This window comes from Cordyceps javanica, chromosome 3, assembly GCF_051103115.1.
Source record: "Cordyceps javanica chromosome 3, complete sequence".
Taxonomy (NCBI): domain Eukaryota; kingdom Fungi; phylum Ascomycota; class Sordariomycetes; order Hypocreales; family Cordycipitaceae; genus Cordyceps; species Cordyceps javanica.
Genome location: NC_139297.1, coordinates 3,578,862 through 3,606,594, shown reverse-complemented (window position 1 = coordinate 3,606,594; position 27,733 = coordinate 3,578,862). Strand labels below are relative to the sequence as shown.

The 27,733-nt window shown below is 53.3% G+C and overlaps 9 protein-coding genes across 9 annotated transcripts; 4 read left to right on the top strand and 5 right to left on the bottom strand.

The window, feature by feature from the left end:
• Nucleotides 1-166: 166 nt before the first annotated feature.
• Nucleotides 167-1,595, bottom strand: V2A60_005281 (uncharacterized protein; the record flags this gene model as incomplete). Its single annotated transcript, XM_083256593.1, has 3 exons — nucleotides 167-463; nucleotides 527-1,389; nucleotides 1,523-1,595. The coding sequence occupies 3 exons, from the start codon at nucleotides 1,593-1,595 to the stop codon at nucleotides 167-169; spliced, it is 1,233 nt and encodes a 410-aa protein (XP_083112719.1).
• A 388-nt stretch (nucleotides 1,596-1,983) lies between these two features.
• On the top strand, nucleotides 1,984-3,030 carry V2A60_005280 (uncharacterized protein; the record flags this gene model as incomplete). The annotated part of the gene is made up of 1 exon (XM_083256592.1): nucleotides 1,984-3,030. One exon carries the CDS (start codon nucleotides 1,984-1,986, stop codon nucleotides 3,028-3,030), a length of 1,047 nt encoding a protein of 348 aa, XP_083112718.1.
• Nucleotides 3,031-3,227: 197 nt separating this feature from the next.
• On the bottom strand, nucleotides 3,228-4,423 carry V2A60_005279 (hemolysin III family protein; the record flags this gene model as incomplete). The annotated part of the gene is made up of 3 exons (XM_083256591.1): nucleotides 3,228-3,407; nucleotides 3,497-3,727; nucleotides 3,785-4,423. 3 exons carry the CDS (start codon nucleotides 4,421-4,423, stop codon nucleotides 3,228-3,230), a joined length of 1,050 nt encoding a protein of 349 aa, XP_083112717.1.
• Nucleotides 4,424-6,706: 2,283 nt separating this feature from the next.
• V2A60_005278 (bZIP transcription factor) lies at nucleotides 6,707-8,639 on the top strand (the record flags this gene model as incomplete). The annotated part of the gene is made up of 3 exons (XM_083256590.1): nucleotides 6,707-6,833; nucleotides 7,547-8,114; nucleotides 8,177-8,639. The coding sequence occupies 3 exons, from the start codon at nucleotides 6,707-6,709 to the stop codon at nucleotides 8,637-8,639; spliced, it is 1,158 nt and encodes a 385-aa protein (XP_083112716.1).
• Nucleotides 8,640-9,048: 409 nt separating this feature from the next.
• On the bottom strand, nucleotides 9,049-14,866 carry V2A60_005277 (Dopey, N-terminal-domain-containing protein; the record flags this gene model as incomplete). The annotated part of the gene is made up of 6 exons (XM_083256589.1): nucleotides 9,049-11,855; nucleotides 11,903-12,144; nucleotides 12,191-12,615; nucleotides 12,799-14,532; nucleotides 14,583-14,710; nucleotides 14,767-14,866. 6 exons carry the CDS (start codon nucleotides 14,864-14,866, stop codon nucleotides 9,049-9,051), a joined length of 5,436 nt encoding a protein of 1,811 aa, XP_083112715.1.
• A 550-nt stretch (nucleotides 14,867-15,416) lies between these two features.
• Nucleotides 15,417-15,918, bottom strand: V2A60_005276 (uncharacterized protein; the record flags this gene model as incomplete). Its single annotated transcript, XM_083256588.1, has 2 exons — nucleotides 15,417-15,716; nucleotides 15,769-15,918. 2 exons carry the CDS (start codon nucleotides 15,916-15,918, stop codon nucleotides 15,417-15,419), a joined length of 450 nt encoding a protein of 149 aa, XP_083112714.1.
• Nucleotides 15,919-18,638: 2,720 nt separating this feature from the next.
• V2A60_005275 (uncharacterized protein) lies at nucleotides 18,639-23,825 on the top strand (the record flags this gene model as incomplete). Its single annotated transcript, XM_083256587.1, has 4 exons — nucleotides 18,639-18,888; nucleotides 18,950-19,326; nucleotides 19,390-19,560; nucleotides 19,620-23,825. 4 exons carry the CDS (start codon nucleotides 18,639-18,641, stop codon nucleotides 23,823-23,825), a joined length of 5,004 nt encoding a protein of 1,667 aa, XP_083112713.1.
• A 1,214-nt stretch (nucleotides 23,826-25,039) lies between these two features.
• On the top strand, nucleotides 25,040-26,836 carry V2A60_005274 (guanine nucleotide exchange factor MON1; the record flags this gene model as incomplete). The annotated part of the gene is made up of 1 exon (XM_083256586.1): nucleotides 25,040-26,836. One exon carries the CDS (start codon nucleotides 25,040-25,042, stop codon nucleotides 26,834-26,836), a length of 1,797 nt encoding a protein of 598 aa, XP_083112712.1.
• A 282-nt stretch (nucleotides 26,837-27,118) lies between these two features.
• On the bottom strand, nucleotides 27,119-27,538 carry V2A60_005273 (uncharacterized protein; the record flags this gene model as incomplete). The annotated part of the gene is made up of 1 exon (XM_083256585.1): nucleotides 27,119-27,538. One exon carries the CDS (start codon nucleotides 27,536-27,538, stop codon nucleotides 27,119-27,121), a length of 420 nt encoding a protein of 139 aa, XP_083112711.1.
• Between the last annotated feature and the right edge of the window lie 195 nt (nucleotides 27,539-27,733).

Below are 27,733 nucleotides of genomic sequence, written 5' to 3'. Positions count from 1 at the left end.
CTCCTCCCACCTCTTTATTTTTTTGGGGGGGCATTTTCTTTCTGTTTTGTTTGACTTCATTTTCTGACAGTTTACTTTCTCGTCCTTCTTGTTTTATCCGACACACTTGATTTTCAACTCTCTCTCTCTTCCCCCCCTTCCTCTCTCTTCCTTCCTCTTTTTTTTTTTACCTCTTCTTGCTCTTGCGCTTGCTCGACTTGCCGCCGCTACCCTGCTGCGCACCGCTCGTCTTGGCCTTGCTCAGCGACTCGGTGCTCTTGCTAATCACCTCAAAGTCCTCGCCTGCAGAGTCCGTGCTGGGCGTGTTTTGCGCCACGTCAGACTCGTCGTCCGCAGTCTCCTCCGCCTCCGTCTCGGCCCCGGCCTTGCTGCCAAATACCCGGCCGATGGAGGCCTTGAACAGGAACAGAGGGACCTGGACCACGGCCGTGTCCTTGTAGGTAGGCGCAGCCAGCTCCTCGGGCTGTACACTCGCGTTAGCATCTTCTTTTTGCCTCCATCTACAACGTTTCAAAATTCCACTCACGTCAAGGAGGTACTCGTGCACGTTACCCTCTTCATCCTGCTCCTCAAGGAAGACGTCGCCCTGAGAGTCGACAACGAGAACCTTGCCGTTCTCTGCGACGACCCGCTTCTTGACGCCTGTAGGCGTCACCGACGCATCGCGCGACGACGGCTTGGAGGCGGCGCGCGCCTTGCGGTCCTTCTTCTTGGACGGGCGGCCCTCCTCCTTGCGGGTCTCCTTCTCCATCATGCGGCGCTCCTTGCGGTTGCGAGGGACCGGCGCGGCAGCATCCTCCTCCTCCTCAGCGGCGGGCGCGGCAGCTGCGGGCGCCGGTTCGGTGTTGAGCCCGGGAATGTTGCCACCCCAAGCAGTGTTGCGCGCAAACTTGACGTAGCGGCCGACGAATTCCTTCTGCCGCTTCCAGTTCATGTAGAGAATCAGGTAGTGCACCGCGCCTCCGGTAAACAGGAGCAGGCCGGTGATGACGGTGCCCAGGCCCGGCCGGTAACGGTTGTAGTAGTAGTCGGTGCCCTTCCACAGAGGGAACCCGTTGGAGAGGAAGTGGTCGTAGCGGTCCCGCGCGGGGCCCTTGAGGATGCCCGCAATCAGTGACAGGCGCGCCTGGCGGTCCGACGCCTTCTTCACGGCCGCATTGATCTCTGACGATGACGGCGCCTTGGCCGACTTGGCGCCGTCCTTGCCCTTGCGGGCTCGCAGCTGCTGCCGGACCTTGTCGGGGTGAAGCTCCCGCGTCTTCTTACGGTACGCCTGCGTGATGGTGTCCTGCGAGGCGTGCTTTGGAATGCCCAGGATGTCATAAAACGTCGCCTCGGGGTCGACCTCGTGCGCCGAGATTTCGTCACGGATGCGGAAAATTTCGCGATCTGACCAATTGAGTCCATTAGCGAGACCAGCCTCGCGAGCCATTTCCTGCGTTCCCGCACGTCGCGCGACCGACTTGGGGATAGGCACATATGGCCGCTTCTGCAGGTCGTCGAGGGAGGATGCTCGGCTTACCTTCCTTGCTCCATGCCGCCGTCAACGGCGTCAAGAGAGCCAGAATTCCAACCGACACAGTCGAAAACTTCATGATTACCCAGTCTGGCAAGTCGGGCCAGGCAGATGGATAATTGCTGGAATCCGCGTCGTCGTTACACTTTGAAAAGGAGAAAGCGAAACCACGAAGCCGAGCCGAATTAATTTTATGTAGTGGCGTGTCGCTAAGCCCAGTAAGTAGGTGGCACCTATTCAATCGGCCAGCTTGCAGCTTCGGCGACCCCTGGACCTGTCGCAGGAACCAAAGTGGGGCAATACGCATGAACCTGGGAAAAGACTTTCTTACAAGCCGTGCAACGAGCTTCAGCCAACTGCCCCATGAATCGCGCATTACCAGTATTATCGCAGGGCAATCTTGAAGATTGGTCAATTCTGTGCTAGACTGTCTGCCGATAAGAAAGGACCAATCGCAGCATGTCGCCATGAGCGCAACCGACCAGCCTGGCTCCGAGGCCCAGGACGATGAAGACGACTACATGAACATGACCTTTGAGGACCCCCGGCCCGCCAAGGAAACCTCGATACAGCGCACGCAACGCCTGAAAAAGGAGTCGCGTGCCCGGGGTGTCATCAAGTCCAAGGCGCAGATCGCCGAGGAGGAGGCGGCGGCGCGCCAGCGGGCGCTCGCCACGTCCATGCTCGATGACCCGCGCGCCCACAAGAGCAAGGGCCTCGCCATGATGGCCAAGATGGGCTTCACCGGCGGCGGCCTGGGCAAGAAGACGCAAGACGGCAAGTCTCGGGGCCGCACGGAGCCCATCCACCTCAGCCTCAAAGACGACCGAGGCGGCGTCGGCATGGACGCCGAGAAGAAGCGCCGTTTCCGGGAGGCGGCCGAGGAGCAGGGCGTCGCGCCCGACGCCAAGGCGCCCAGGCTGGACCCGGACGAGTACCGCGAGCGCGTCAGGAAGGAGCGCGAGGATGCCAGGCTCGAGAAGCAGTTCTTTGCGGCGCAGCGCCTGGCCGAGCGCATGGACGAGGAGCGCGACGTCGAGGCGCGCGCCGCCGCCCACGACGACTGCGGCGACGAATCCGCCCCGGAGGAGAAGGAGGAGGAGGAGGAGGGGAGCAAGGGCCGCAGGGTGCCCATGTCGTCCAGACCGCTGAAATCTGTGCCCATACTCTATCGCGGCCTCGTGCGCCACCGCGAGGAAAAGGAGCGCGACCGGCGGATGCGCTACGACCTGGAGCAGTCGCTGTCCCGCCTGCCCACGTACGAGGAGGAGGATGACGACCCGGATTACAAGACGGCCCTCGGCAAGCGCCGCACGGTGTACGCAACAGCCCAAGACCTGGACGAGCAGGACCCGGAGCTGGACGAGTTCGATGCCCTGGATGTGCGCGAGCGGTTGGAACGACTGCTGAAGCACCTGCGAGAGCGGCATAGGTATTGCTTTTGGTGCAAGATGGCATATCCAGATGCAGAAATGGATGGTTGCCCGGGTTTGACTGAGGAAGATCATGACTAGTGCACCGGAAGAAACAAATCCTCGATGCTTGAGAGTATGAGAGGACTACAGTGCAAGATGCCGTCTATGTATCTGCCTAAACCAAAAGCCAATGTTTGTGCATATCATTGTCCCAATGAACCCTTTTCTGGTCATTTATAATTTCGTTTACTGTTCCGATTCTTTTTTTTTTCGCCAGTTGCTGTACTCGCCCGATGCTACATCTCGGTGGCCGCCTGCCGAATTCCGCACCTTGGATGAGTATAGTTGTAATCGTAACCCGACAGAATGCCAACAAAGTGGCTCAGCGAGCCCAGCACCACAAAGCAGTGGAATATTTGATGGGAGCAGCCCCAAATGTCGAATCTTCCCGGCAGCCAGCACTCGGGAAACCGTGACTGACGTTTTACTTGTTTAGAAAGCAGGTTCTCGAGAAAAAAAAAAGGAGAGTCAAGACTTGACGCCCAAGCGGGGGGAGGCAACTTACAACAAGAAACGCGACGCCGGTGAGCATGCAGACGCCTTCGAGATAGTAATAGTTGAGGCCAGACTGCTTCTGCAGCTGATCGTAGGGAAACAGCAGCACGGCGTGGAAAATGGGGATGAAAGCTGACAGGCTGAGGGCAAGGAACGGCAGCAATCTCGACGTGAGCCAGTCTTTGGAGTCATTTTTTCCGTAGAGTGAAAGATAGGAATTAAACGCGCCCATGACAAAAATCTGCATTGCGGCTTAGCATTGTAAAAAAAAAAAATGAAGAAAAAAGGAGGGACATACAGCACCAAGATAGCCAGACAGTAACCCAGGCTCGCAGTAGAAGCCCATGTACAGGCCCGGCACGAACGAGGCCATGATGAGGAGGGAGATGCCGACGTAGTCGAGGCGGATCCAGAGGTCGGCCAGCTCGCGCGAGTGGCAGAGCAGGGTGTGGTAGGCGGCGGACAGGCCGAAGCAGGCGGCGCAGGCGGTCAGGTAGACGTGCAGGACGGCGCGGTCGGCGAGGGTGGCGCCCGGGTAGCGCGCCGAGAGGTAGGCGGCGAGGGCGGCGTTGCCGAGGGTGGCGACGACGCCGGGGACGAGGTGCGTGTAGATGTTGCCGCTCTGGTTGTGCAGGTAGGTCCAGCTGCGGAAGCAGGGCGCGGCGGCGGCGAAGACGGGCCGGTACCCCGTCCGGATGTACGGGTTCTCGCCGTACCAGGACGGCACCTTGTCGAGGGTCAGCAGCAGCGTGCTGCTGGCGGCGGCGGCGGCGGCGGTAGCGGCGAGGCCAGCCTCGGACACGCGCCGCGAGGTGGCCGATGCGAGCGAGGCGAGAGACGAGGACGAGGACGACGGCTTGACGGGCAGCGGCGGCGGACGGTGCTCAATGCTGACCGCCGGGGTGGCTTCCCGGCGCGCGGTTTTACCACGGTACATGATGCGGCTTTTGAAGGGAAACGCCTTTATCCCTTTTCCCCCAAACCCCTCCCGAAACAAGGCAAAGCTAGATTAGAATTGCAAAAAAGTCAAATGGTAAACTGAAGGTTAGCAATTGAGACAGGTAGCGGCGCTCGGCGCTCGGGTTGCTGCCCTTTCAAGGCGCAATGGGATGCCGGTTGTTGACGCTGTACGATGGACGAGACATGCGACCAGAGAAGCATAGCAACATGTCCCACGCGGGCTCAAACAAACGTATGATGCGCATTTCTAGGTAAGTATTGCCGCAGGACGGAAAGGGTAGGGAGGCATGCGCGTGAGGTCAGTTGAGGGCCGTGATTGGCTGACGGGATAGGGCGGAAGCTAACAAGTACCCAAGAGCTACTAATACAGACAAGAGGCGGGAAACAAAGTGGTAAAAGAGTTTGCAGCTGAAGTTTGAGATGTGAAAGTGAATTGCACAACCTGGAAAGAGAAACACTGCGTAAACTTTTTTCGTGTGTCGCTGGCAAGTTTTGGTTGGTGACTCGTTGTTTAAGAGAATTATGCCCGTTTCAAACGGTGTCAAGGTATGCAGGGAGTGAAGGCCATCTTTGGGGGGCAAAAAGAAAAAAAACAAATTCAGTTCAAAAGATTAAACTCGAAATCTGAGACGAAACAAAATTATGTCGTCTTGGTTATGAAAATGTTCAAGAGTATATTTGCTTCTCCTGTCGGGCAGAAGCGGTGAAGCTGCTGCTCGAGGTGCATGTTTAATCAATGTACGGATATTAAGTTAGTATACATGCACACACAAATGGCTGACGGATCATCATCCAGCTAACATGTGCCGAGGTGCGATGGGTACTGAGTAGTGCCAGCAATGCGTCTTGGTCATGTCAAGAACCAAGACAAGGAAAGCACACGGTGTGTTTCCCTCATCTAGTTTACCTTTTGTTCCTCCTTTTGCATATCACATGTCGCCATCAGCCTATGTGACAAGTCGATAGGTTGACGGCATTGTCATGACCGGGGCCAGGTGCTGGAGAAGCCCAAGAGAATTTAGCTAGAGACATTCCAAGCCACCAAGCCAAAGAAGGAAAGGGGACAGAGGCCACATGGAAAGGTCTACCTGTATAATGACAGACTGAGAACTGACAGGGCTGGGAGATGAAAAGGTTGAGACAGCAGCTGGGTGAAATGTCGATTGTGCTGAAGCGATTTGGAATTGTGGAGGGGGACATGCTAAGACAGAAAGTAGCAGTAGGTGGAAATTATGCGGGTGAGGTACATGTTGTTAGATCTGATAGGTTTTGGCAGCAGCCACCAAGTGCTGTTGGTGGAGCCCCGGGGGGGGGGCCTTGGTATGACTGAGTAATCCGATCTGTAATGAGTCTGAGTATGGGCCGCCTGAATGTGGAGGAAACAAACGGCCGTCGATGATTTGGAATAAAAGTAACCCCCCCCTCCCCTACTTCTCTTTTGCTCTTCATCGCTCACAGCTTGGACAGTCAAGCTAGCCTCTCGCATCGAGTCAGTCGGTTCCGGAAAAGAGGCGTTTGACTGCCGCATAATGAATCTACAGTGACCAAGTTGGAAAAGAACAAGGACAGAAAAAAGAAGAAGACGTTGAATGCCTCGATGACGGACAGACACGCTCAAACGCGCGGTAGCGAGTACCTACAACGGGCCGCCCATCCATTTCGAACAATAAGTGGACGCCCATCACCAGCCATCATGCCAGCCAACCAGTCAACCAGTCAACCAGCCAACCAACCATCACGACGGCGCCCAAACACTAGCAAAGTTGCCCGCTGCTTTTGCTCCTGCACAACGACGGGGTCGTCCCCGCTAGGCTACAACAGGCAACCGCCTCTACATATCACTAGGAATGACGAGTGAACTTGCCCGCTTTACCAGGTCCCTCATCATCCTACCAACTCCTCTTCCTCTGTTACGTTTGGCCTTGTATATCTCAAATCTTTCCTTACCCTCCCCCCCCCCTTCCCTCCCCTCCCTCTTTCGGCGGACCAAAACGGCCAACCGATACCGAGCTAGCGAAACGTTTTGACATTGGCCGCACGCACGCAACGCAGGCACGCACGCATCGGCACGCAATTGATCGCCTCGCCGTATACTGATAGCCGACGGGCCAAGAGCATTTGACTGGCTGCGTCAACACGTCTATCCCTCTCTTCCCTTGCCTACTCAGTAAGCGTGTGCAACGCCCCGACTCATTCGCCGTCCTCGTCCCCCACCTAGCGCCAGAGGCTCTCGTCTCGTTGCTGCTTCTGTTCGTTCGCCATGACGGACAAGGACCCGAAAGGGGGCTCCGTCGAGCGCCCATCTTTCCTATCCTACCTCAAACGAGACAAGGAAAAGTCCAAAGATAAACGATCCGGTTCCAAATCCAAGACTGCCACGTCCACATGTGAGTACTGATAAATACGCACCCAGTCTTCCCAGGCCCTTCCCTTCCCCTCCCCCCCACCCGCCCTGTTCGTTGCAAATGGAACATTGCAACCTACAGTATTATGCCAACACGATTTCTCGTTTCCATCCATCGCTTTATTATTGTCATCTTTTTTTTTGTTTCGAGCTTGTTTTATTTTCGGCATCCAAGCTTCCAATGCCCCCTACTCCCGCCCCTCCAAAACCTCTGAGCCCCGAAACGATGGATCCTAGATTGCCAGTTTGTCATGTCCGAGTCCCAGGCGGGCCTCATGATTTGTCATTTCCCCATTGGGACGACGCCCCCAAGCTCTCACTCGCTCCCACCTGGCTGTTGTATCAAAGGATGCCGCCGCCACCGTCTGCATGTCGAGGGCTTATAATTTCAAAAGCAGCCTGAACTCTGCAAGCCCCGTGTCCCTTCGAGGCCGATGCTTTGGAATCCTACTTTATACATCTCTGTCCTCGTGCCTAAGCTTCCCCAAGATTCCATCTCAGCCATCTTGCATCGCAACAAACTCCACTGCCCATGACTTATACCCATCTCTACCATTTATACCCCCTTTTATCTACTATTCTGTCGCAAGAATCCCCTCATCATAATGCCATATATAATATCCAGCGCCGCTGTTCGAGATACTGCCAGAATGAAGCGCTTCCAACGAGACAAGCAAGTGACTAAATCATTATTAGCCGGGGCGGGCGAGAAGAGCCCAGAGAACGAAGATGGTTTATCCAAAAACCAGCTTCGCCGGGCCCAGGTCCGCCGTGCCCAGATTCAGCATCGTCAGCGCAAAGCAAACTACGTCAAGCAGCTGGAGATGGACATTTCCCAGCTCCGTGAGCTCATTACACAAGCCCAACATGACACCACCGCCCTGCGGCGCGAAAACGACGACATCATAGTCTTTCTTGGACAAAACGGTATCCCGAGCCCCCCGGGTCTCTCGACTGGCACGGGATCCCCCAGTGCTGCCACTGTTCTCTCCGACGCACAGCCCACAGACAACTCGCAACAAAACACCCCCGCGTATCCTGTCATGGACAATGCCGAGTTGCTCCCGCTTGCCAGCTTCGGCTTGGATGAGGACTTCATCGTCACTCTTAGCCCAAATAAGCTCATGGGCACACCCTCTTTCAGTGTCAACCCCAGTTCGGCCAATAGCAGCTTCTACACAGGGCCAGCCTCGGCACAATGGTCGCAAGGCCAGATTCAACTAACACCGGCCCAAGAGCTAACCGTCATCAACTTCATTCTCGCGTACGTACCTAAACCTTGCGCGAAAAGAAAACAAGTCGGCAAGAATCTAATTGACTATCCAGCCTCGAGCACGTCTGCTGGGACCACTTTTGGATCGGTGACTGCCACAACCACAGCGCCCAGACGGAGGAGGAAAAAGGCCACACCCTCATGGCATCGTCCTACCTTATGGCCAACGCCCCCGAGTCCATTTACACCGAGCGCAACGCCTTCAACGCCCGCTTCCGCAGCTCCCCGACGCTGCAGTGGCCCTCCTCCACCGTCACCCTCGACTCCCTCCACGGCCTCGCTCAGTCCCTCAACCCGGGCGGCGACGAGATTGCGCCCGTGCAGGCCTGGTTTGAGCTCGCCGGCCGCTACCCCGTCGACCTGCTGCTCCAGCCGTCCACACTCGAGGCCCTGAAGCGCGAGTTCAAAGGTGTGGTCCGCTGCGTTGCCTTTGGCGCCGCCATGGAGCGCGGCGCCTTTGAGAGCATTCTGCTTCGCGTCTTGGGTCCCGACGTCAATGCTCTTGGTTTCTTTTAAATTGAAGCATTCAAAGAAAATAGAGAAAATAAGAAATGATGGGAAAATAAAGAGGAAGGCGCGGGCGTATTGCGTGTAATGAGGGGCAAAAGAATGGCGTTGAGGAGTGTGATGATGGGAGGAATACCTGTGGCGTTGATCAAATACATAGTTACTAGGCGTATACCGGAATATTGGACACACATGAAACACCGACTAGCAGATACTGTTATAATGCTGTTCAACAGCAAGGGCACAGAAATGTTTTGGCATATGCATACAATTAATTGAAAAGAAGAAGCACCAGGAAGAGAGAGGACAAAAAGAAAGAAAACTACATCATTGCTACATCTACATGAAAATATCGTATCATTGCACCATCACCGCGCCCCGTCTTTATTGCGCTCGTCGCTCCCCTTTGCCCTCTTTATTACAGAGCCTTGACCATGGTCCTGTCGTCAAAGAGGTCGCGCAGCAGGCTCTGCACGCAACCCGATACGTCTGGCGCGCCCATGGCGTACGTCGACTCAAACGCGAATATGCTGAGCTGCCCGAAAAAAGGCCGCAGCACCTTGGCGACGAGCTCGTCCCGGCGCTCGAGGCTGACGTCGTCGGCGATGCCGCCCGGCCCGATGAGCACGCGGCGGCGGCTGCGCTGCGTCGCGGCCAGGGCGCTGGCGCTGTCGGATGCGTATTCGACGTCGTCGTCGCCGTCCTGATGGTGCGCCGCCGCTACAGCAGCAGTAGAGGTGGCCGCGGCGCTGCCGAGATCCTCGGCGAGCTCATCGGCGAGGGCGATTGGGCGGGACGAGGAGGAGCGGTAGACGGCGTCGATGCTGTCGGTGATGAAGAGCCACTCGTGCAGCTGAAAGTCGTCGGGGGCGATGCACACGAGCAGGTCGAGCAGCTTGCAGGCCTGGAGGACGGCCGGGTTGGCGTACGTGTCGGCGGCCGTGCTGCCGTCTGGGGCGGCGACGGACGATAGCGCATCGTGCAGCTCGGCGCCGACGATGGGCCAGAGCATGGCGAGGTGTAGCGGGTCGGTCCGCAGCACGAGCGCGCGCACCACCATGTACACGTCGGCGCGCGTCGTCGACGACGGCGACGAGGTGCTGGTCGCCGCGAGCAGTTCCACGAGCTTGTCTACGATGGCGGGGAGGTCCGCGGCGAACGCGTCGTCGGCGCCAGCGAGGATGAGCGTCGCGGCGCGGCGGAGGTTGAGCTGCGTCCTGCGGTCGGCCTCAAGTCGCGCCGACGTCGCGCCGACGCCGAACACGATGCCGGCCGTTGTTGGCGCCGCGATGCGGCTTAATATCTCTGGTAGCCTCTCTTTGTCGGCGGTGGTCCACTGGCGTAGTAGTGGCAGCCAGTCGTCGGCCACGAGCGACAAATCCATGCCAAAGAAGCGCCCGTCGTTGAAGGCGTCCCCAACGTCCTTCTTCCAGGACCGCTGGTTGTTCGGCAGCCGCGACAGCTCGCGCAGCAGGCGCATCGTGTTGCGGGTAACCGAGTCTGGAAACGTCTTGGTGCGCAGCGTAGGGCCGATGACGTTTGTGGAAATGGTGCCCGCGGCGGACAGCACCCTGTCTGGTTCGGGCAGGACTTTGGAAAGGTTGGGCACGACAGAGGCAAGAATGCCAACGACATCGCGCGTATCTGTGGCATCCCCTCTGCCAGCCTTCTCTGTGGTACCGTTGCTAGACGAGGCCACCTCGGCAAAGGTAATAGGTCGCGTGGTAAACAGAGCGGCGAGAAGCCTAATGAACAAATCGCCCAATTCACGACGCATCTTCCGTTGCTCACCAAAGTTCGTATTATCAACCTTTTCGCCCAGGATGGCTGCAAATTCGAGCAGACTCGGGAGTACTTGCCGATGAGGGAACGGATTGGCGAGGATGTCCTTGAGGAATATGATGCAGTCCTGCCAGATCTCATCCATGGCATCGTCGTCGAGCGATTGCGCGTACTTGACCAAGAACAAGCCCAGGTCCGTGTCTTCGAGCGATATAGTCAGTGTTGATGTACGAGAAGCCTCCAGAGCGCTGGGGTTCGTGCGGCTATAAATAGAGTTGAATATTGAGGGCACTGCTTGCCGTGGGCGGGAAGCCTCGAGTGCAGCTAAAAATTTGAAGACTTCCGACTTTTGGCCATCAGAGCTAGCTTGCTTCCAAATCTCGACAATAGTCTCCAGACACTCTAGCGTTTCGGCGGTGAACAGATGTTCCAATAGTCTTCTGGCACGATTTCTCATCCGTAGAGACGTATACATGAACGATGAGGCCGCAGTAGCGTCGCTAGCCGCAGCGTCATCCCCCTGGCCCCAAGACCAGATCTTGTAGCAGATGCGGGCGGCATCTTGGAATGCAAGATGCACAGTAAGACGGTCGTTTGCAGTCGCGCTGCGGCCCTGCGGAGCGTCGGATTGGAATACACCAGAAACCATGCTGCCGAATAGGGACTGCGGTTGATCAGGGCCCTTTATTGCTTGAGCACGTGCTTCATCTACTAGCAACTGGTCATGTGCCCGAGCAAGGACCTGTTCCAGGCCGTTCAAGAGGTAGATCAGCGTGGTTTCCGGTGCTGCAGTCTGTACACCAGAATTGCTACTTGCCGGACCAAATGTAGCCCTCAGATTTGCAAACGTGGCACCAACCTGTTTGCAGAGGGTCTCAACCAGCGGGATGACAATCTGGAATATAGATCCGCCATACAGTGGGAGGCAACGGCCCAGAAAGTGAATCCAACTATCAAGAACGAGTTGGCTATTTTGGGCACCAAGACCCGAAAGCAGACACTTCAAAAGCTGCGGAGGTAGACTATGTTGAGGTGGATGGTTATCTGCATTCGATATCGACACCCTCCCAGGTCGAGTGAGATCAGTGGTTGAAGAGTGGTGTCTCTCAGACGTTGCAGAGAGGGGGCGCTCAGGTGCCGAGGGCTCTTGCAGCTTCAGAGCTGCAAATACAGCATCCAGAAGAAGCACCTGCATGTAGGGGTCAGAACCGGTAATGGATTTACCGAGTCTGTCGATTAGAATATTCTCAACATGAAAATGTGATAGGCGACTAGCTTGGGGTGCAACGAGAAATTGGTGCAGAATCATCAAAGCATATCTTTGTAGTTGGCAGGTCCTGTCGACAAGACCTTGGCTTTCTGTCTCAGTGCCCCCAGTTATGCACCTAATCAAGATTCGAAAAAATAGTTCTTGAAGCGTCATTTCGGTGCCTTCGCCACCGGCTATCATATGTTAGCGCATGGTTGACAACATTGACGTAGACACCTACTGCTGATATGTAGTTTCGCATCCACATTGGAAATATGTTTTGAACCCATAATAGCCCAAGGCACCTCACCCGTGCTACCAAGAACATTGTGCATAGTTCGCAGGTAATACAGACAAAGATCCAGATCATCGTTTTCTGAGAATTGCTGTGACGTGATGTCCAATTCGTGAGTTGCGACAGAATTGCTAATGCTTCTTAAAAAGGGGAGGCCGGAAAGTTTAGAGGCAAATAGAAGGAAAAGCCTTCGCGGGTCAGCGTGCTGCTTTAAATTGAGTGGCTAGCACATACCTGTCAATGCCAACCATATTGTTGAGCCAGGACTTGACATTCATATGCAAGTGAGTTCTTTCGTCCATCAACTCGTCGAGGACAAGAAACAAAGGCTGTGTTAACATGACTTCATAAAAGTCTGCGCCTGCTAGCCTTGTGCGAAGCTCGACTGCAGATGCCGTTTTAGGTCCACGGCGTTCCCCCTGATTGTCCTGCAAGGTATGCGACCAAAGAACCCCAAAAGTTCGTCCGATATCGGCATTGTCACGATTCTTCTTGTCGACTATCAAAGTAGATAACGCTGCCTCAATGTCGCGACGTTCCAATGTGAGGGCCGTTTGCAGCAGCCAAAGGCAACGGACAGTCTCGACGTGATATTTGGGTTCGGATACGGATAAATACGACCAAGCGTGGCGAACCAGAGGCAATATTAGATCAGACAGCTGTGGAAGCGTTATCCTGTCAGTGTAGAACAGCTGACTGACTAAAGTCAAGGTTGAAGAAAAGGTAGGAAATGGAAGGGGCTTTCCGTCGGACAGCTGGAGGTGCGTGAACGACAGAAGTTTGCCCCCGTCAAATTCGTATTGCCTAGAGGTCTTCGTGAGCATCTGTAAAAAAATTCGTACTCGCAACTCGATTTCTGTCGAGAGGCTAGGTCGTTCACCATAATCGTATAGGTTTCTGGCAGCCCTTTGAATCAGAAGCTGTCCAGACTCAACGCTAGTGAATGGAGCTGGTGAAACATCCAAGTTTCCTTGCTCATTCACATAAAAGTTGCGGATCCTCTTCAAGAGATCAATGTTGGACAAAGATAAAGCTTTGGACTCTGTAGTAGCCTTCGTTGCCGGTGCTGGGAATGCGCGCTCTGGGATGAGATCCAAGAATGATGCTACTATTGACAAGACTTCATTCACCAATTCTACTCCCAGCGAACCCGCACCGCCTTTTGCCTGCCTCTCTTGTAGGTCTTCGAGCATGTACAGGGCAGCGAGACAAGTCAGAGGCGCGTGTATAGTCACCATTTCCTCTTCTCTGACATTGAAATTGGCGACAATGAAGCTAACCAGTGCTAGCTTTTCACTGCGTTGCTTGGTTCCCAAATTACCTGGTCCGATGGCTTTGGCTAACAGCGCAACGATCTCGCTATAAATGAGACCACTCTCTATGCCATCAAAGAAGACGCTTGCGCTTTTCAGAACCTCTTTGAACTCTGCTGGAGATGGGGCTTTGTTCTTGAAGCGCTGAACACTTTGGACTATCGGTAGAAATATTTCTGGGACGACTAGGCCACCAATCTCCCATCTATCCATAAGAGATAGGCAGATCCGATAAGGCCTTGCACGTTCTGAGGCGCTACTGGATTCTGCGTCCTTGATCATATCGAGGAGCGCTCTCGTCAGTGCTGCAAGCCCATGTTCCTCGAAATATTGGGTTCTGGAAGACAGGTAGGCGTGTTGCTGCTCTGGCGGGCCGCTGGAGGCGTCATGTGTTTGCTCGTTTTCTGGGACTGCAGGCTCAGGACCCAGTAGCCAAGCCCATAAGCGACGGTTCAGACTCATGTCTCGTCTGATGACCACTCCGACAGCCGACTTTAGCAATAGTTCAAGATCAGATGATTTGACACGGGTTTGCAGGACCTTTGAGTTGAGAGGCAGATGCGACACAAGCAAATCAAGAAATCCGCGTTGAATAAGGACTTGTTCATCCGCGAGGCCACTAGCGAAGCATCGAACCAGCAACCCTGGCTCAGGCGATGTTACCATTGTAGCAAGTTCTTGGCTGCCTTTTTCGGCTTCTGTGGCTCCGGCCGGAAGACCAAGAGTTGGTAGATGCCTCATGAGGTAGGCTAAAGCACCAGCACGCCGGCTACGACTGGTGATGGAAGCCAAAAAGAAGCATTGCCAAAAGAAGTCGTCACCAACGGAGTGATGCTCTGTCAGCTCCTTGCTATCGGTTGGGCGGATCGACTTCTTGAAACTCCCGACCAGCTTCAACGTGCGGTCAAAGTCCTCGCTTGTCTCATCCTCCAGCCCAGGAAGAAGAGCTAATATGATTGATCGCAGAGCGGGACGTAGTGACCGCGCGTCCAGCCCTATAAAGTACTTTTCGAGTAGCTCTAGAAAAGGCGAGCGAACCGATAGCGAGGCAAACGATAGTGTCGGTGCAAGACCAGGGAGGTAAAGCGGGAGATCCCTTGACAAGCCATCGGCGCCGATTGTGTCGAAAACGTATGTGTAGACTTCGAGGGCTTTCTGGTGGACGCCGGAGGGCAGCGTGGGGTTGAGGCATTGCGATAGACGTTTGGATAGGAGAGTTTTTGCTGGGATAGTGGTATTCGCGGGCGGTCGCGCTTGCAGAGACTTTGGAGTACCATCAGATCTTGACTCCTTGCCTAGAAGTTACGACATACCTTGAGGACCCTGTTCAGGAAAGAAATGTAGTCGGCCCATTCTTCCAGGGCAGTCTCGAAAAGTGACAGGGCCTTTTCCACCCCCGCTGCGTATCTTCGGTAGGCTTTATCTTTCGTGGGAGCTTCCTCTACCTCGAATGTCAGCGAACAGGTGCCTGGCTGGTGAGACGAGGCGCATGCATACCCCCGCCAAGCTGGTTGCGCCATTGACGCGGGATGGGGGAATCTCGCCCAGAGCTCTCTGGAGAGCCGGTCCACGCTCTCGAGCCGGGATCAAGCGCCATGGCTGCGAGTAGCTTCCTTCATAGGGAAACTGAAGGATGCGAGTTGTATATTTGCGCCCAACGCCCCGATGTCGCGTGCGCCAGAAGTCGCGTTGTGCTTCGTGGAGGCTACGTTGCAGAGTTGATGCTTCGACATGTGGATACGGAACCGTTACGGTACATACTGAGTACAGCCAGGCACCACCAGCTACAAGCCACCAGCAAGACAGAATTTTGGGGGGAGGAACACAACAAAGCTTCTTCAATGTAATGTAAAATTTCTCTTCTATGAATCAGGGCATCGCATCAGAAGATTTGTCCAAGACTTCTTGGATGAAAAATCACCGTGTGCTTGTACAACAGGCCGGTCCTACTAACTACGCTACGTGTAAGCCAGGTTGCATGAATTTATCCACATGCAGTTTGCTTTGTTTTTTATTCACCTAATAGGCGGGCGCAAATGATTCTTTGGCAAAACCTATGCCCATTTTTTTTATTCGCTCATGAGAGTTAGTCAATGGACGTACAAGGAAAGAGTCGAGCTTGGACGCTGCACTGTTGTAGGGCTGCCTCAATCAGTTTTCTCGTCCAGACACCCCGGTGACAACTCCCTGCTGGCATTCGACGATGCTTCTAGATTCTCTTCAACGACAGGCGACTTCTTTGAATCCTCTAAAACTGGGCTATCGTAGAAGAAAAATGCCGTAATGAAGCCAATGATAGCCATGCCAACTGTACCATAGTATCCCGCCCGATATCCATCTAAACGAGCGCTTGGATTGTCCTTTCCACCTTGATTAGATGTCACCGAATCAGAGATGACAGTTAGAACGGCGACTCCGAGGACTGCGCCGCCAATATTCAGAAACATCTTGCGATAGTCAGTACAAGCTAGCACACATGCAATGTTATGGGATACTTACATTATACACCCCGGAGACAGTGCCCTGTTCCTCTGCTTTTGCCGTAGCAACTACCTTGACATTTCCGACAAAATAGATTGTGCCAACTCCGGCAATGTAAAGAATCTCACCGGGGAGGCACAGTCGCCAATAGTCTCCGCTGCTCGTCATAGCCGCCAAGAGCGCAAGCCCAGCGGCACAAACTGGCCAGCTAATCAGGAGCAAAGTGCGGGCTTGAACGCGCTGGATCGCGACAGGGATAACAAAATTTACACACATTGCTGTGATGCCTAGGGGAAGGAATCGAAGCGCTGTAGATAATGGTGAGAACCCGAAGCCTGTTTAAGAAAAAGGTTAGGTATTGTTAAAAGTTCTTGCCTTACGTTGATACTGACTTTGAAGCTCCAAGGTCAACAGGTAGTTGCTCCCTTGCCAAATTGCATAGGTTAGAGCAGCCATGAGACAGCCCAACATCTTAATGCGATCACTCCACAAGTATCGAGGCAGAATAGGATCTGCAGAGAATTGAACTTGCACAAGAGCGAAAGCGACGAGCAATACCACGGCCACAACCAGAGTCGTAATCACATCTGCTTTGCTCCACCCATGCACATTTCCTGTAGTCAGGCCATAGACTAGCAATATGAGAGAAATAATAGATAAGAAGGTGCCAGCAGGGTCCAACCGCGTGGCAAGCTCCGACCAAAGTATTCGACCGTGTTCGTCTTTGGGGGCACTTGTCGGCGCGCCGGGGAGATTATCGGTGAAAAGAAAAACAAGTGCGACGATCTCGACAGCGCACTCTATGATAAGAGACAGCCAAAAAATCTGCATCCAGATTGTGAGCGCGGTGCGAATTTCGAGTGCGCCGTAGCATCAAAAACTTACCCATCTCCATGTTACCAGGGAAGTGAAGAGGCCACCGAAGATGGGGCCGAAGCTATATCACAGAAAGACTCGTCAGTGGAAAGAAATAACAGCAGTGAGAGCATCGCTGTACTCACACAAATCCACTAGACCCCGACGCACCCCAGACTCCAAATGCACGAACTCGAGACTTCGGATCTTCAAAAGACAAGGCGACCATGGACTGTGCTGCTGGGATTGTGAAAGCTGCGGCGATGCCTTGAATCGCTCTTCCTATTATCAGGGCAATCTTGTCGTTTACAAGAGCACAAATAAGAGTTCCAGCATTAAATCCAGTCATTCCTACGATCAGGGTGGCTCTCTGTCCGAAGATGTCACCAACCCGACCACCGACCATTAAGAACCCGCCAAACTACCTCCGGTGAGCGATTGATGGAGCAGGAAATGATACAATAGCTTTCAGTGCCACATGACTTACAGTTAGAGCATAAGCTGTCAGTATCCACTGCAATGAGCCCTCATCATAGCCGAGATCCTTTTGAATAGTAGGCAAAGCAATATTGGCCATACCAAGGTTGGCGATGTCGATGAAGAATACAAGACATCTTGACGGTATGAGAAGAAGAAACAGTTGAGGCTCGGGAATAGTGATCAACTTACACAATGGCCAGCGTAGCTATTGCAGCCCCTTTCCCAACTGACTTGGTGACCATGGCGAGTGAATAGTTGAGAAGGAATAGAAATTATGTAAAAAAACGCACGCAAACTTGGCTAGTGGAATTAACACCGTCTGAAAGAAGATGATTGGGGAAAAAAAAAGAAAGAAAAACAAGAAAAATCGAATGAGTTTTCTGAGAAATAAAATCCCGAGCTTTCACTCTGAGGAAAGTGTCAAATAGGAGCGTAGTGTACGCGGCTTATAACGGCTTTGACTAACCAGGCAGAATAGGTGGCGTGTGTTTAGGTCTGCCTATGGTCGCAGTCAAATGTATGCAGGGTGAAATTTCTGAGGCGGATACCTACCCGGAGGCAACTATTAATGTCCCACATGCCGGAGCAAGGGTCTAGAAGCCCGATACTGTCAACCGGCATCCGCCAGCAGTATTCATATACCATACGAAGGGCACAGGGCTGGGGCGTTACATGGTGAGATCTCAATCCGTCAACGGCCGAGCAGTGGGTTCCGGCAATACGACCGTGGCAAAGAATCCCTCTCAAAAGTCGACGCTCTGCACAAGTCCTCCGAGGGGAAAGACTAGTCCAAATATTGACTTACCAAGAATCCGCAACCATGCAATTCAAGTTGACCTGGTCCCCTGTCATATTCTGTGATTTTGCCTTGCCACAATTGGGCTGCCCAGACGGAGGTGCCTAGGAGCAAGAGGGAATGAACGAACTACAAGTTACACCTCTTCGAGGGCAATCATTCTATTCACCATGGCTGAAAACATGCCCCGAGAATACTGTTGGACCTCACTCATTCTGAGTGATGCTTTGAACGAACGGTCCACCGGGCGCTTCAGCCAGTCAGCAATTGGCTTTAGATCCGTCTTTTGCAAATTGCATGCACCGGTATTTGAAGAGAAGAGAAAATTTCTTCTGCTAGCTAATGCGACGACCCAAGCTTGTATAGGATCGCCCAAGTTCTCATCAGAAACACCTGGTGTCCGCGTAAACCCATGTATGCGTAGTCTGATTCCTTCAGCCACTTTCTGCAATAGTACCTCGAACAATAAGCCGGGTCTTGGGTTCGGGTATAATCCAATAACAGAAGTAGAAATCAGAAGAAAAAGAAAAGAAAAAGCTTCCATAGAGCCGCATTAAGCCTAAAAATTAGGTAAACCCAAGTTAAGCCGTGACCAAGGTCTGTGTATAAATATCGTTGCTAAAAGCTATGTGCCCATCTTTTCCGTATAATTCCAAGAGACAAATTGTAAAGAAATTTCTCGAAAAAAGCAGAGTCAACTTGGAGTTTGCAATTCTTCTTTTACTTCAACTTTCTTGTGTAGTGGTCACCTGTCAAGATGGTTTTATTTGATGCCGAGATGTGTCTCATCTCAGGCCCTGCCCGGAGCAGCCGACCTGCAACCTCCGGCTCGCCTACGCACATGAAAGCAGCTATTAGCCAAGCAGTATATCCTCTGACAAAAAGTCAAGAAGCGATGTGGAATGACTATCAGGCTAGTCCCCTCGGAACAAAATACAATCTGACTCTTGAATGGAATCTCCAAACATCAGGCCGCCGGCTGCCTGCCGTCTCAGACATCACTGAAGGTAAGTATGAGCCAAGAAACAATAGAACTATCAAAACTTTGTACTAAACAAAATGAAATAGCTATCAATGAGTTGACAGCGAGACATGCCACGCTCCGATGTAGCATCCAGCTGGTGAATAACAAGCCGCATGTCGTCGAATATCGAGCCGGCTCGGTCGATCCTGAAGTCCGACTTGTTCAGCGCTTCAGAGATACAATATCACAATCAACAATCACAGAGATTCTGCATCAACCCATTTGCCTGGATAGAGAGCTTCCAGTTCGATGGGTCATACTCCAAGACCCCGACACGTTTCGAGTGTATGTCGTCGGGCACCATATCGTCGTCGACGGGCAATCTATGAGCATTCTTTCACAGGAGTTCTTGGCTCTGCTCGATTCATCAGATCAAAAACTTCCTCCAGCTATATCCTTCAGAGACATGCATATGATGGAGGTGTGTTCCAGATTGAAGCCAGGCATTGTGGCCGATACAGATAAGCTGACTTCTGACGTGTAGCGAGCGTGGATGGAGACTGAGGCCTACAAGGCGGCACAAAGAACGCTACTCGATCAGATACACAATATGAATGCAAGTCCCTGGCCTGCACACTTAGTCCCATCACAGTCCCAGTCCAGTACCGACATGCCTTATCGATCTATCGACGCGTGGACTTCATTTCGCAAGTCGGTGAGAGTTGTTCCCAATCGACATGTCATCTCATAATGTCTTCTAACAATTCTTTCCAGCAATTAGATGACTGGAGTCAACTTTATAAAACGTCGTGGTTTCGGGTTGCAACGACTTTGGTCGGCCTTCTCATTGCCGACCGTACACGGCCGCCTCTAGGCAAAGAAGAGGTCTTGTCGGTAGGATTTGGCGGCCGACCTCGCGAGATGAGCTCTTCATGCGTGGGGCAGTTTGCCAATGCCCTTCCAGTAAAGATGCCCCTGTGGCAGACTCTTCAGGAGGGCAATGACACCTTTCATTCGCTCGTGTCCGCGATGGGCAAAAATCTCAGTGCTGTCAAAAAGTCGGAGCTTTTTCCCGCCGTCGAACTAGCAAAAGCATCTCGCGAGTCCGGAAACGACTACCAGACGCCGAAAGTTGCAGTTACATATTCTCCGAAACTGGCAAATACAGGGTGTCGCCTTTTCCCAGTCGAGGGGCCTTGGGATCTCTTCGTGTGCTTTTTGGAGTATGAAGAAGATGTCAAACTTGGTGTTATATATAACCCCAGAGTCTTCTCTTCTACTTTGATTGGAGAGATGAAGATGCAGTGGACGCACCTATGTGCATTAAGCAAAGTTGAAGGCGTGAAGCTTCGAGGAATGCTACCATGGCTGCCAAAACACATCTCGCTGCCAAAACAAAACCCGACCGAATCCAGCACAGGCAATCCTCTGGTGCACATTCATCAGTGGTTCGATGCCCATGCCGAAACAAGCCCAGGCTGCCCTGCGCTCTCCTCCAAGGAACTGGGAACTGTGACGTATGGAGAATTGTACAGCTCCACGGAGAAGAAGGCCCAGTTCCTACTGCAACAGGGATCCAAGTCTGAAGATCGGATCCTTATTCATCTTCAACGGGGCTTCCCTATTATTGAATGGATTTTGGCGATCCTCAAGAGCGGCGCAGCCTTCGTCTATCTAGACGTCGATGCGCCCACCAGTCAGGTGAATGCCGTCATCGAGAATTGCAAACCACGTTTGATCGTCGACGAGGAAACAGTCGATGCTTACAATTTAAGGGCTTCTCAGTTCAAAGTGAATAGCGACGAAGTGAGCGCTGCCAAGTTCAGCACTACAGACTCCACGCTTGCCTATATGATCTACACGTCAGGATCAACTGGCAAACCAAAGGGGGTGATGGTTGAGCATGGAAATATCTCAAGCTTCGTGAAAGCCGCATCTAGCCATTACCAGTGCGGATACGGTTCTCGCATCCTGCAACTGGCATCCTTCGCTTTCGACGCTTCGATTCTGGAATGGACAACAGCCCTTTGCTCCGGTGGCTGCCTATGTTTTGCAGAAAATCCAAAACACCTTGTCGGAGACTATCTCGCGGATGTTATTGAAGACAACAGGGTGTCGTTTATGCAAATAACGCCAACCGCTCTTGAAACACTCCCCTTTGGCCGGCCTTTGCCGAGTCTTCAGCTTATTTCTGTAGGCGGAGAGGCTGTTTCTCGCGAGCTTCTAGGGAAATGGCATACCCGTGTGGATCTAGTCAACGCATATGGTCCAACAGAAGGTGCAGTCGCCGTTTCATTCAGCAAAATATATCGAAGCAGCACGCCAGTACCAAACATTATCACTGTAGGACGTGCTAACCCTGGCACGACCATCACCATCTGTTCCGAAGGCTTCGGTGCCATTCTCAGCGCCGGGCGTACTGGTGAGATTTGTTTCTCGGGTAGTCAGGTAGCCCGTGGGTATTCGAATCTTCCCGAACAAACAGCGAGAAGTTTTGTAGTCCATGGTGACTCTGGTGAGAGAACGTATCGCACTGGCGACAAGGGTCAAATGCTGCAGGACGGTTCGGTCGTCATCATGGGTCGTATGGATCGAGAGCTGAAAGTGAGAGGTTTTCGTATAGCTCCAGAGGAGATTGAGAGTGCCATACTTGATACGCGAATCGGAGTCACTGAAGCGTCCGTTCTGGCCTCCGAGGATGGAAGGGAAATGGTGGCGCTCATTACCCCAGAGTCCGTCTCAACCGAGCTACTCCTCCACCAATTGAGGACCTTACTGGCTCCTTACAAGGTCCCCTCAAGGTTCATAACGGTTAATGCTCTGCCGAAAACTACAAGCGGAAAAACCGATCACGCTACTGTACGACGAGAACGCAGCCGCTATCTGTCAAAATTCAGCTCTGTGGCGGCATCGTCTAGCTCGGAAGAGGACTCTTGCGAGAACCACAGCGACAGTCCCGATTCAGACTCCCATGAGGACGACGAAAAGACCATTGGCAGAATCTGGGCGGATGTGCTGGATCTCAAGGACGCTCCAGCATCCGATATCAATTTCTTTGACATTGGCGGCCACAGTCTTCTGGTGCCCAAACTCTACGAGGGTCTTAAGAGTGCTTTTCCCAGCAAGTCTGTTCGTCTTGTTGATCTATTTCATCAGTCTACGATCAAAAATCAAGTCAATCTTTTCGCAACCCCTCCTATTATCAAGAGAGTTAAGACATCAAAGACCAAAAAAGTTGCAATGAAAAACTTCGAGCTTCCACATCAGCGACGAAGCAGGGCTGACACTCCGTTCAGCAGCGGTGGTAGTAGGGCGACGAGCAGGATAGCGTCACGCCATTCCGCTATTGTATCCGGAATGACTTCTAGACGTTCCGCCCCTGTTACTGCTGCCACGTCAGTATTAGGTGACGACGACGTGGACCTTGATGGCGTCGCCATCATCGGTCTTGCTGGTCGCTTTCCGGGCGCGAAAACTCCAGACGAATTTTATCAGAAGCTGATGCAGGACTACTCTGGCATCAAGCCTGCCTGCAATGCTAGGGAGCGAAAGACCCTCGCAGGAAACCTTTGGGTACCCCAAGCTGGAACGCTCGACAATGTGGAGGAGTTTGACCACAAATTCTGGCATCTATCTCGCGAAGAGGCCACGGAGATGGACCCTCAACAACGGCTATTCCTGGAGGTTGCATACGAAGCATTGACAGACGCCGGCTACGAAATGGGCGATGGAAGAAATTCGGAGCTTGGCGCCCGCACTGGCCTTTTCGTCGGCTGTGCTAACAACAGCTATCACTTGTATACAGAGTCGGTGGCCACGAATCCGTTCCTGAGGGAGAATCGCGCAATGGTGGCTCCGTCTATTTCTGCTCGCACAGCGTACCACCTCAATGTCAGAGGACCGAATGTGACTGTCCAGACGAATTGTGCCAGTAGCAGCGTTGCCTTGTCTATGGCGTTTGATTCCCTCCGCCTAGGGCGTTGTGACACTGCTATCGTGGGGGGAGTCTCAGTGCAACTATTCGAAGGCGGCTATAGTACGCAGGAAGGGCAAATATTTTCTTCCAGCGGAGTATGTCGTCCATTCGACGCACAAGCTGACGGCACCGTACCGGCTGATGCTGTTACGTGCGTGGTACTGAAGCGTTATAGCTCTGCGGTGCTTGATGAGACTCCCATGTACGCCCGAATCCTGGGTACTGCGATCGGGTCTGATGGAGCGTTGGAAAAAGTCGGCTACCAGGTTCCCTCGCCCCGTGGGCAGGCAGAGGTCATCAAGTCTGCCTGGGCGACGGCAGGTCGTCCACCTAATAGGTTGCGCTATGCGGAAATTCACGGCAGTGGTACCCCCATCGGAGATGCGCTGGAGCTGGAAGGGCTTGCCCTCGCGGTAAGGGAGCTGGGAAGTTCTCACCGCTTCACCGTTGGGTCAACCAAAGGCAACATTGGCAATGCCCAGCATGCTTCTGGTCTCGTTTCACTCATCAAGATCTGCAAATCGATGCAGGCCGGAGTAATCCCACCTACCAAGGGCCTTGAGAGCCCTAATGGCATGATCAATCCAACCCTGCCGATTGATCTTGCCATGAGCCCTACAAAGCTTTGCAGAGATGACATGACTGCTGTATCAGCTTCAGGCTGGGGCGGTGTTGACTCTCATATTATTTTAGGATATCCTCGCCAAGAAACACTGCTCAAGAAATCGACTATTTTTGTGCCTGAGGGTCGGTTCACGCGCGAAGCTCTCCAGGCACCGAGACTCAGGGGTCCTTCATTGCCTATGAATCAACCGTCAACTACGCTTGTGGACAGGGGAAAGCTTGATGAAGCTATCAGTGCGTTCATGCTAGTTGCTGTGGAAATTCTCGAGACTGACAGTGACTCTGACAGCAATCTGAAGAAGTTCGGTCTTTCCAGCGCGCAGTACGCATATCTAATAAGTTTCATGACCAATGACTTGGTAGAACCCAATATCGGGTGAGTCGCACAATTTTTTTTTTTTTTTTTTTCAGTTGAAGTGCAACAAAGATTGACTGGAGATAGTGCTATTGGATTCTTGGTCTCTATTTTGTCACCTCAAGTACTGGCAAAGGCGTTCATCTCGCACGCATCTACATGGCGCGAATATGAATCAACAGGTTCAACATCATGACAGCTCAATACAGCCCGCCGCGGGCACAAAGACACTGTTTATACTCTTCTTCCAGGCTCTGGGGGTCATCTCACAGGCGCAGCTCGGCTCCTCGCCAACCTTGACAAGGACACCATCATCTTGACGCTGGAGCATCCGGACAAGAACCCAAGGGAGGCTCTCCTGGGTGGCTACTTTAGACTTGCCAATTTTGAACTAGAATCTTACTTTAACAATATTTTTACTGTTGGGGGTTCTATAGCGGTTCTTTTGGTTCCAGCGGTAGCTCGCAATATTGCAAAGCGACCTGAGACTGAAAAACTCAAAACTGTGCTACTGTACAGTCTGCCTCCATCAGCTACCAAATCTAGTATTCCAGAGTGTGTCGAGCTAGATGCTATTTACATTGGCGCCGAACATGGACAACTACAGGGTATGAAGCAGGCCTGAGTATTGGTCTTGCCCAGGATAACGGTTCAGAAGCTGGAATGCAGCCACATATTATGAGAAGACGGCAGCTATGGTGTGTGATTTTTTTTTTTTTTTTTTTTTCGTAGCAGAGAGAAAGTTATACTTGTCAAGCAGTTGTGAGGTTACCAGAAGGCCAACATAACAGTCGCAGGAAGCGAGCTAGTAGGAGAAAAAGACGTGGAAGAGTAGGAAAGAATCTTTGTCAAAACATGGAAGTGACGAGGAAAAAAAAAGGGGAAGGGCAGCAAAAGCAAGAAAGGAAACAAAAATTCAAACAATACAAAATAAATGATATCCTCGAAAAAAAAAGTCTTGTCGATATTTTACTAGCCCTTGCACAGCAACCTCCACAGTTTCGTCAGCTGTCGTCACTTGTCCTCAGAACTTGTGTCACCCCACCGCACCCAACCTCTCCCACATCGCCTACCGTTGAAATACATCTACGCGCCGCCCGCTGCCGGGATTCTTGAAGGTTTATGCCGAAATGACACGGAGACTAGGCCCTTGAGACGAATTCGAGGGCATCGCCGGCATTGGGCCGGCTATTCCAGCACAACATACGATGACGTCGGTCGAGACATTCAAGCTACGCAATGGCAGATGACAACGTGCCGGCTGCTGGGCCAGGCCAGGCATCGCAAGAACCGCAAAACGATTCGGCCGCTTCAAAGCCATACGCCGGCCAGGCGACCACTGCGTTAACGACTGTCGACATCCAGACACTGTCCTTTCCCGACGGATCACGAGGCACATTCCAGACCCCTACTGCGAGATCTGTGTCAACACCAGTGTCTAGCGGTCATGCTTCGCCTGGTTACAAAGGAAGCTACTCGGGAGGGGAAGGGGATGATGGAGCGAGCGTCATGAGCTTTGCGCCGACGATGCGACCGGCTGGTGATATCGCAAGTCTGTTTGTCGGCGACCTGAGCAAGCGCAGCATCGCCTGGAACATGCTGCGCTCGCAGGCGCCGACTGTCCAGCCGTTCGAGACTAGCCGTCATCGACGAGGTGATGCGTTGGCAGAGTTTGAAGCAGAGTTTGAACCGGTGCCGGCAACGGCAACCGAGGAGGTGGACGATGCTTCGCGAGTCGCCACGTGGAAGGCAAAGCTCAAGCATTACATGATTCTCTCGTCTGCCGGAAAGCCGATTTGGAGTCGCCACGGAGACTTGATGCTCATAAACTCGTCAATAGGAGTCATGCAAACTATAATATCGTTCTACGAGGGCGCCAAGAGTCCGTTACTGGGGTTCACGGCCGGCGACGCCAGGTTCGTGGTGCTGACCCGGGGCCCCCTCTACTTTGTGGCTGTCAGTAAGCTTGGGGAGAGCGACTCGCAGCTGCGCGCACAGCTCGACGCACTTTACATGCAGATCCTCTCTACCCTCACGCTGCCAACTCTGAAGAAAATTTTCGTGCACCGGCCGTCGTCGGACCTGAGAAAGCCGCTCCAAGGCACCGAATCGCTGCTCTCATCACTTGCTGATACGTTTACGAGAGGCTCACCAACGACGCTACTAGGGTCACTCGAGTGCCTCAAGCTTCGCAAATCGCAGCGACATTCAATCAATAATACGTTTTTGAAGCTCCGCTCAGACAAGCTTCTATACGGACTCATCATTGCTGGCGGGAAACTTGTCAGCGTCATTCGTCCGCGGCGGCACTCGCTACACCCAAGCGACTTGCAGCTTATATTTAACATGCTCTTCGAGTCCGACGGCATCAAAGGCGGAGGCGGGGAGAACTGGATTCCGCTGTGCCTGCCGGCCTTTAACAACCAGGGCTACTTGTACATGTATGTCAGCTTCCTCCATGACGAGGGCCAAGAAGCGCAAAAGGAAGCAGCAGCCTTGCCGGACGAAGAGCAGGCGACTCCCGCGAGCCAACAGATCGCCATGGTGCTGATCAGCACCGACAAGGAGAGCTTCTTTAGCCTACAGAAGATGCGCGCCGACGTGGCCCAGCAGCTGGCGAAGAGCGGCCACCTGGCCGTGATCCGCGGTGCCGCGCGGGCTGGGCGGCCACGGGTCGCGCAGATTGTGCCGGGGAACCCGATGAGCCACTTCCTATACAAGTCCAAGGCCAACGTGCAATTCTGCATGGCCGCCCTGGAGCCGCCGTTTGACGCCATCGCCGAGCGCCGTCGGCTAATGAGCCTGTACCACGAAATGCACGCTGCCGTGCATGCCAAACATGCGCACCTCAAAATCTTGCATAACACGAGCGAGGATTCCACGTCACTCGCGTGGGTCACCCCGGTGTTTGAGCTCTTCTGCGTGGGAGGGCCCAACATGTCGCGCGCCACCATGGGACAGGGCGCCAACAAGATTGTTCAGTGGGCCAAGAAGGAAGAGCAGAGGCTCTTTATCATTGGGGGCGGTGTCTTTTGATTTCCGCTATACCTGGGTAAAATCAACCAAACAGAAGGAGAGGTGGATTTGCCAACTCCTGAGCGTAGCTCGATAACGGCTATTATATATACAAAATAAGAAGATGAAACGCCAAGCCCTAGAGCGCCGACCGTGAGTGATTCTCTTGCCACTGGTATATGTCCCTCCCATATCATTCCCAATAAAATAAATAAGTTTCGTCCATAAATCTTCCGGCCCCGTTCATTTCTCGTTGAAAATGCACAACCGTGATGCTCAGCAGCGCGAGCACGCTGCCGTGTGTTATTTGGGCGGCGTATCGGTGGCGGCCGCTTCCGCTGCTTGGTCCACCTTTGCGAATGACCTCTGGGTCGGTTCGTCGGGCGAGGCAGGCCGGCTCTTGAAGATGAGAGACCGCCTGGCCCAGCCGCGTACGCGGTCGTTGACGCTGGCCTTGCGCTGTGTCTTTTGGTTCCAGGGGAACTCGCGCCACTGCTCCGTGGGCGACTGTGCAGGGAACGAGGGCGTGCGCAGGGAGCTGCCCGGGGAGGAGCGCCGGATCGAGTCGTCGAGACTGGGGCGCTCCTGGGAGGGCGAAAAGGACCCCGAGGCGACGGTGTTGAGGGAGGCGTTCATGATGGCCTCGGAAAAGGGAGCGTCAAAGTCCTCGTGGAATCGCGGGCTGCGGGGGCCGGAATAGTCGGAGATGCGCCTTGGCGGCATGGTGATGTGAAGCGCTGGCTTGCCAGACATTCTCTCGGGTTTTCTTTTTGAAATTTCCCGATCCTTTAATTCTCCTTGTCGTTGCAGATATTGAAGTTTGGATGTGATATTGGGTGAGGGGTCGGGAAGGAAGGGACGCCATATAACCAAGCCGGCACTGAGATGGAGGTGTTCTTGCTGAGCCGAGCCAGAGCG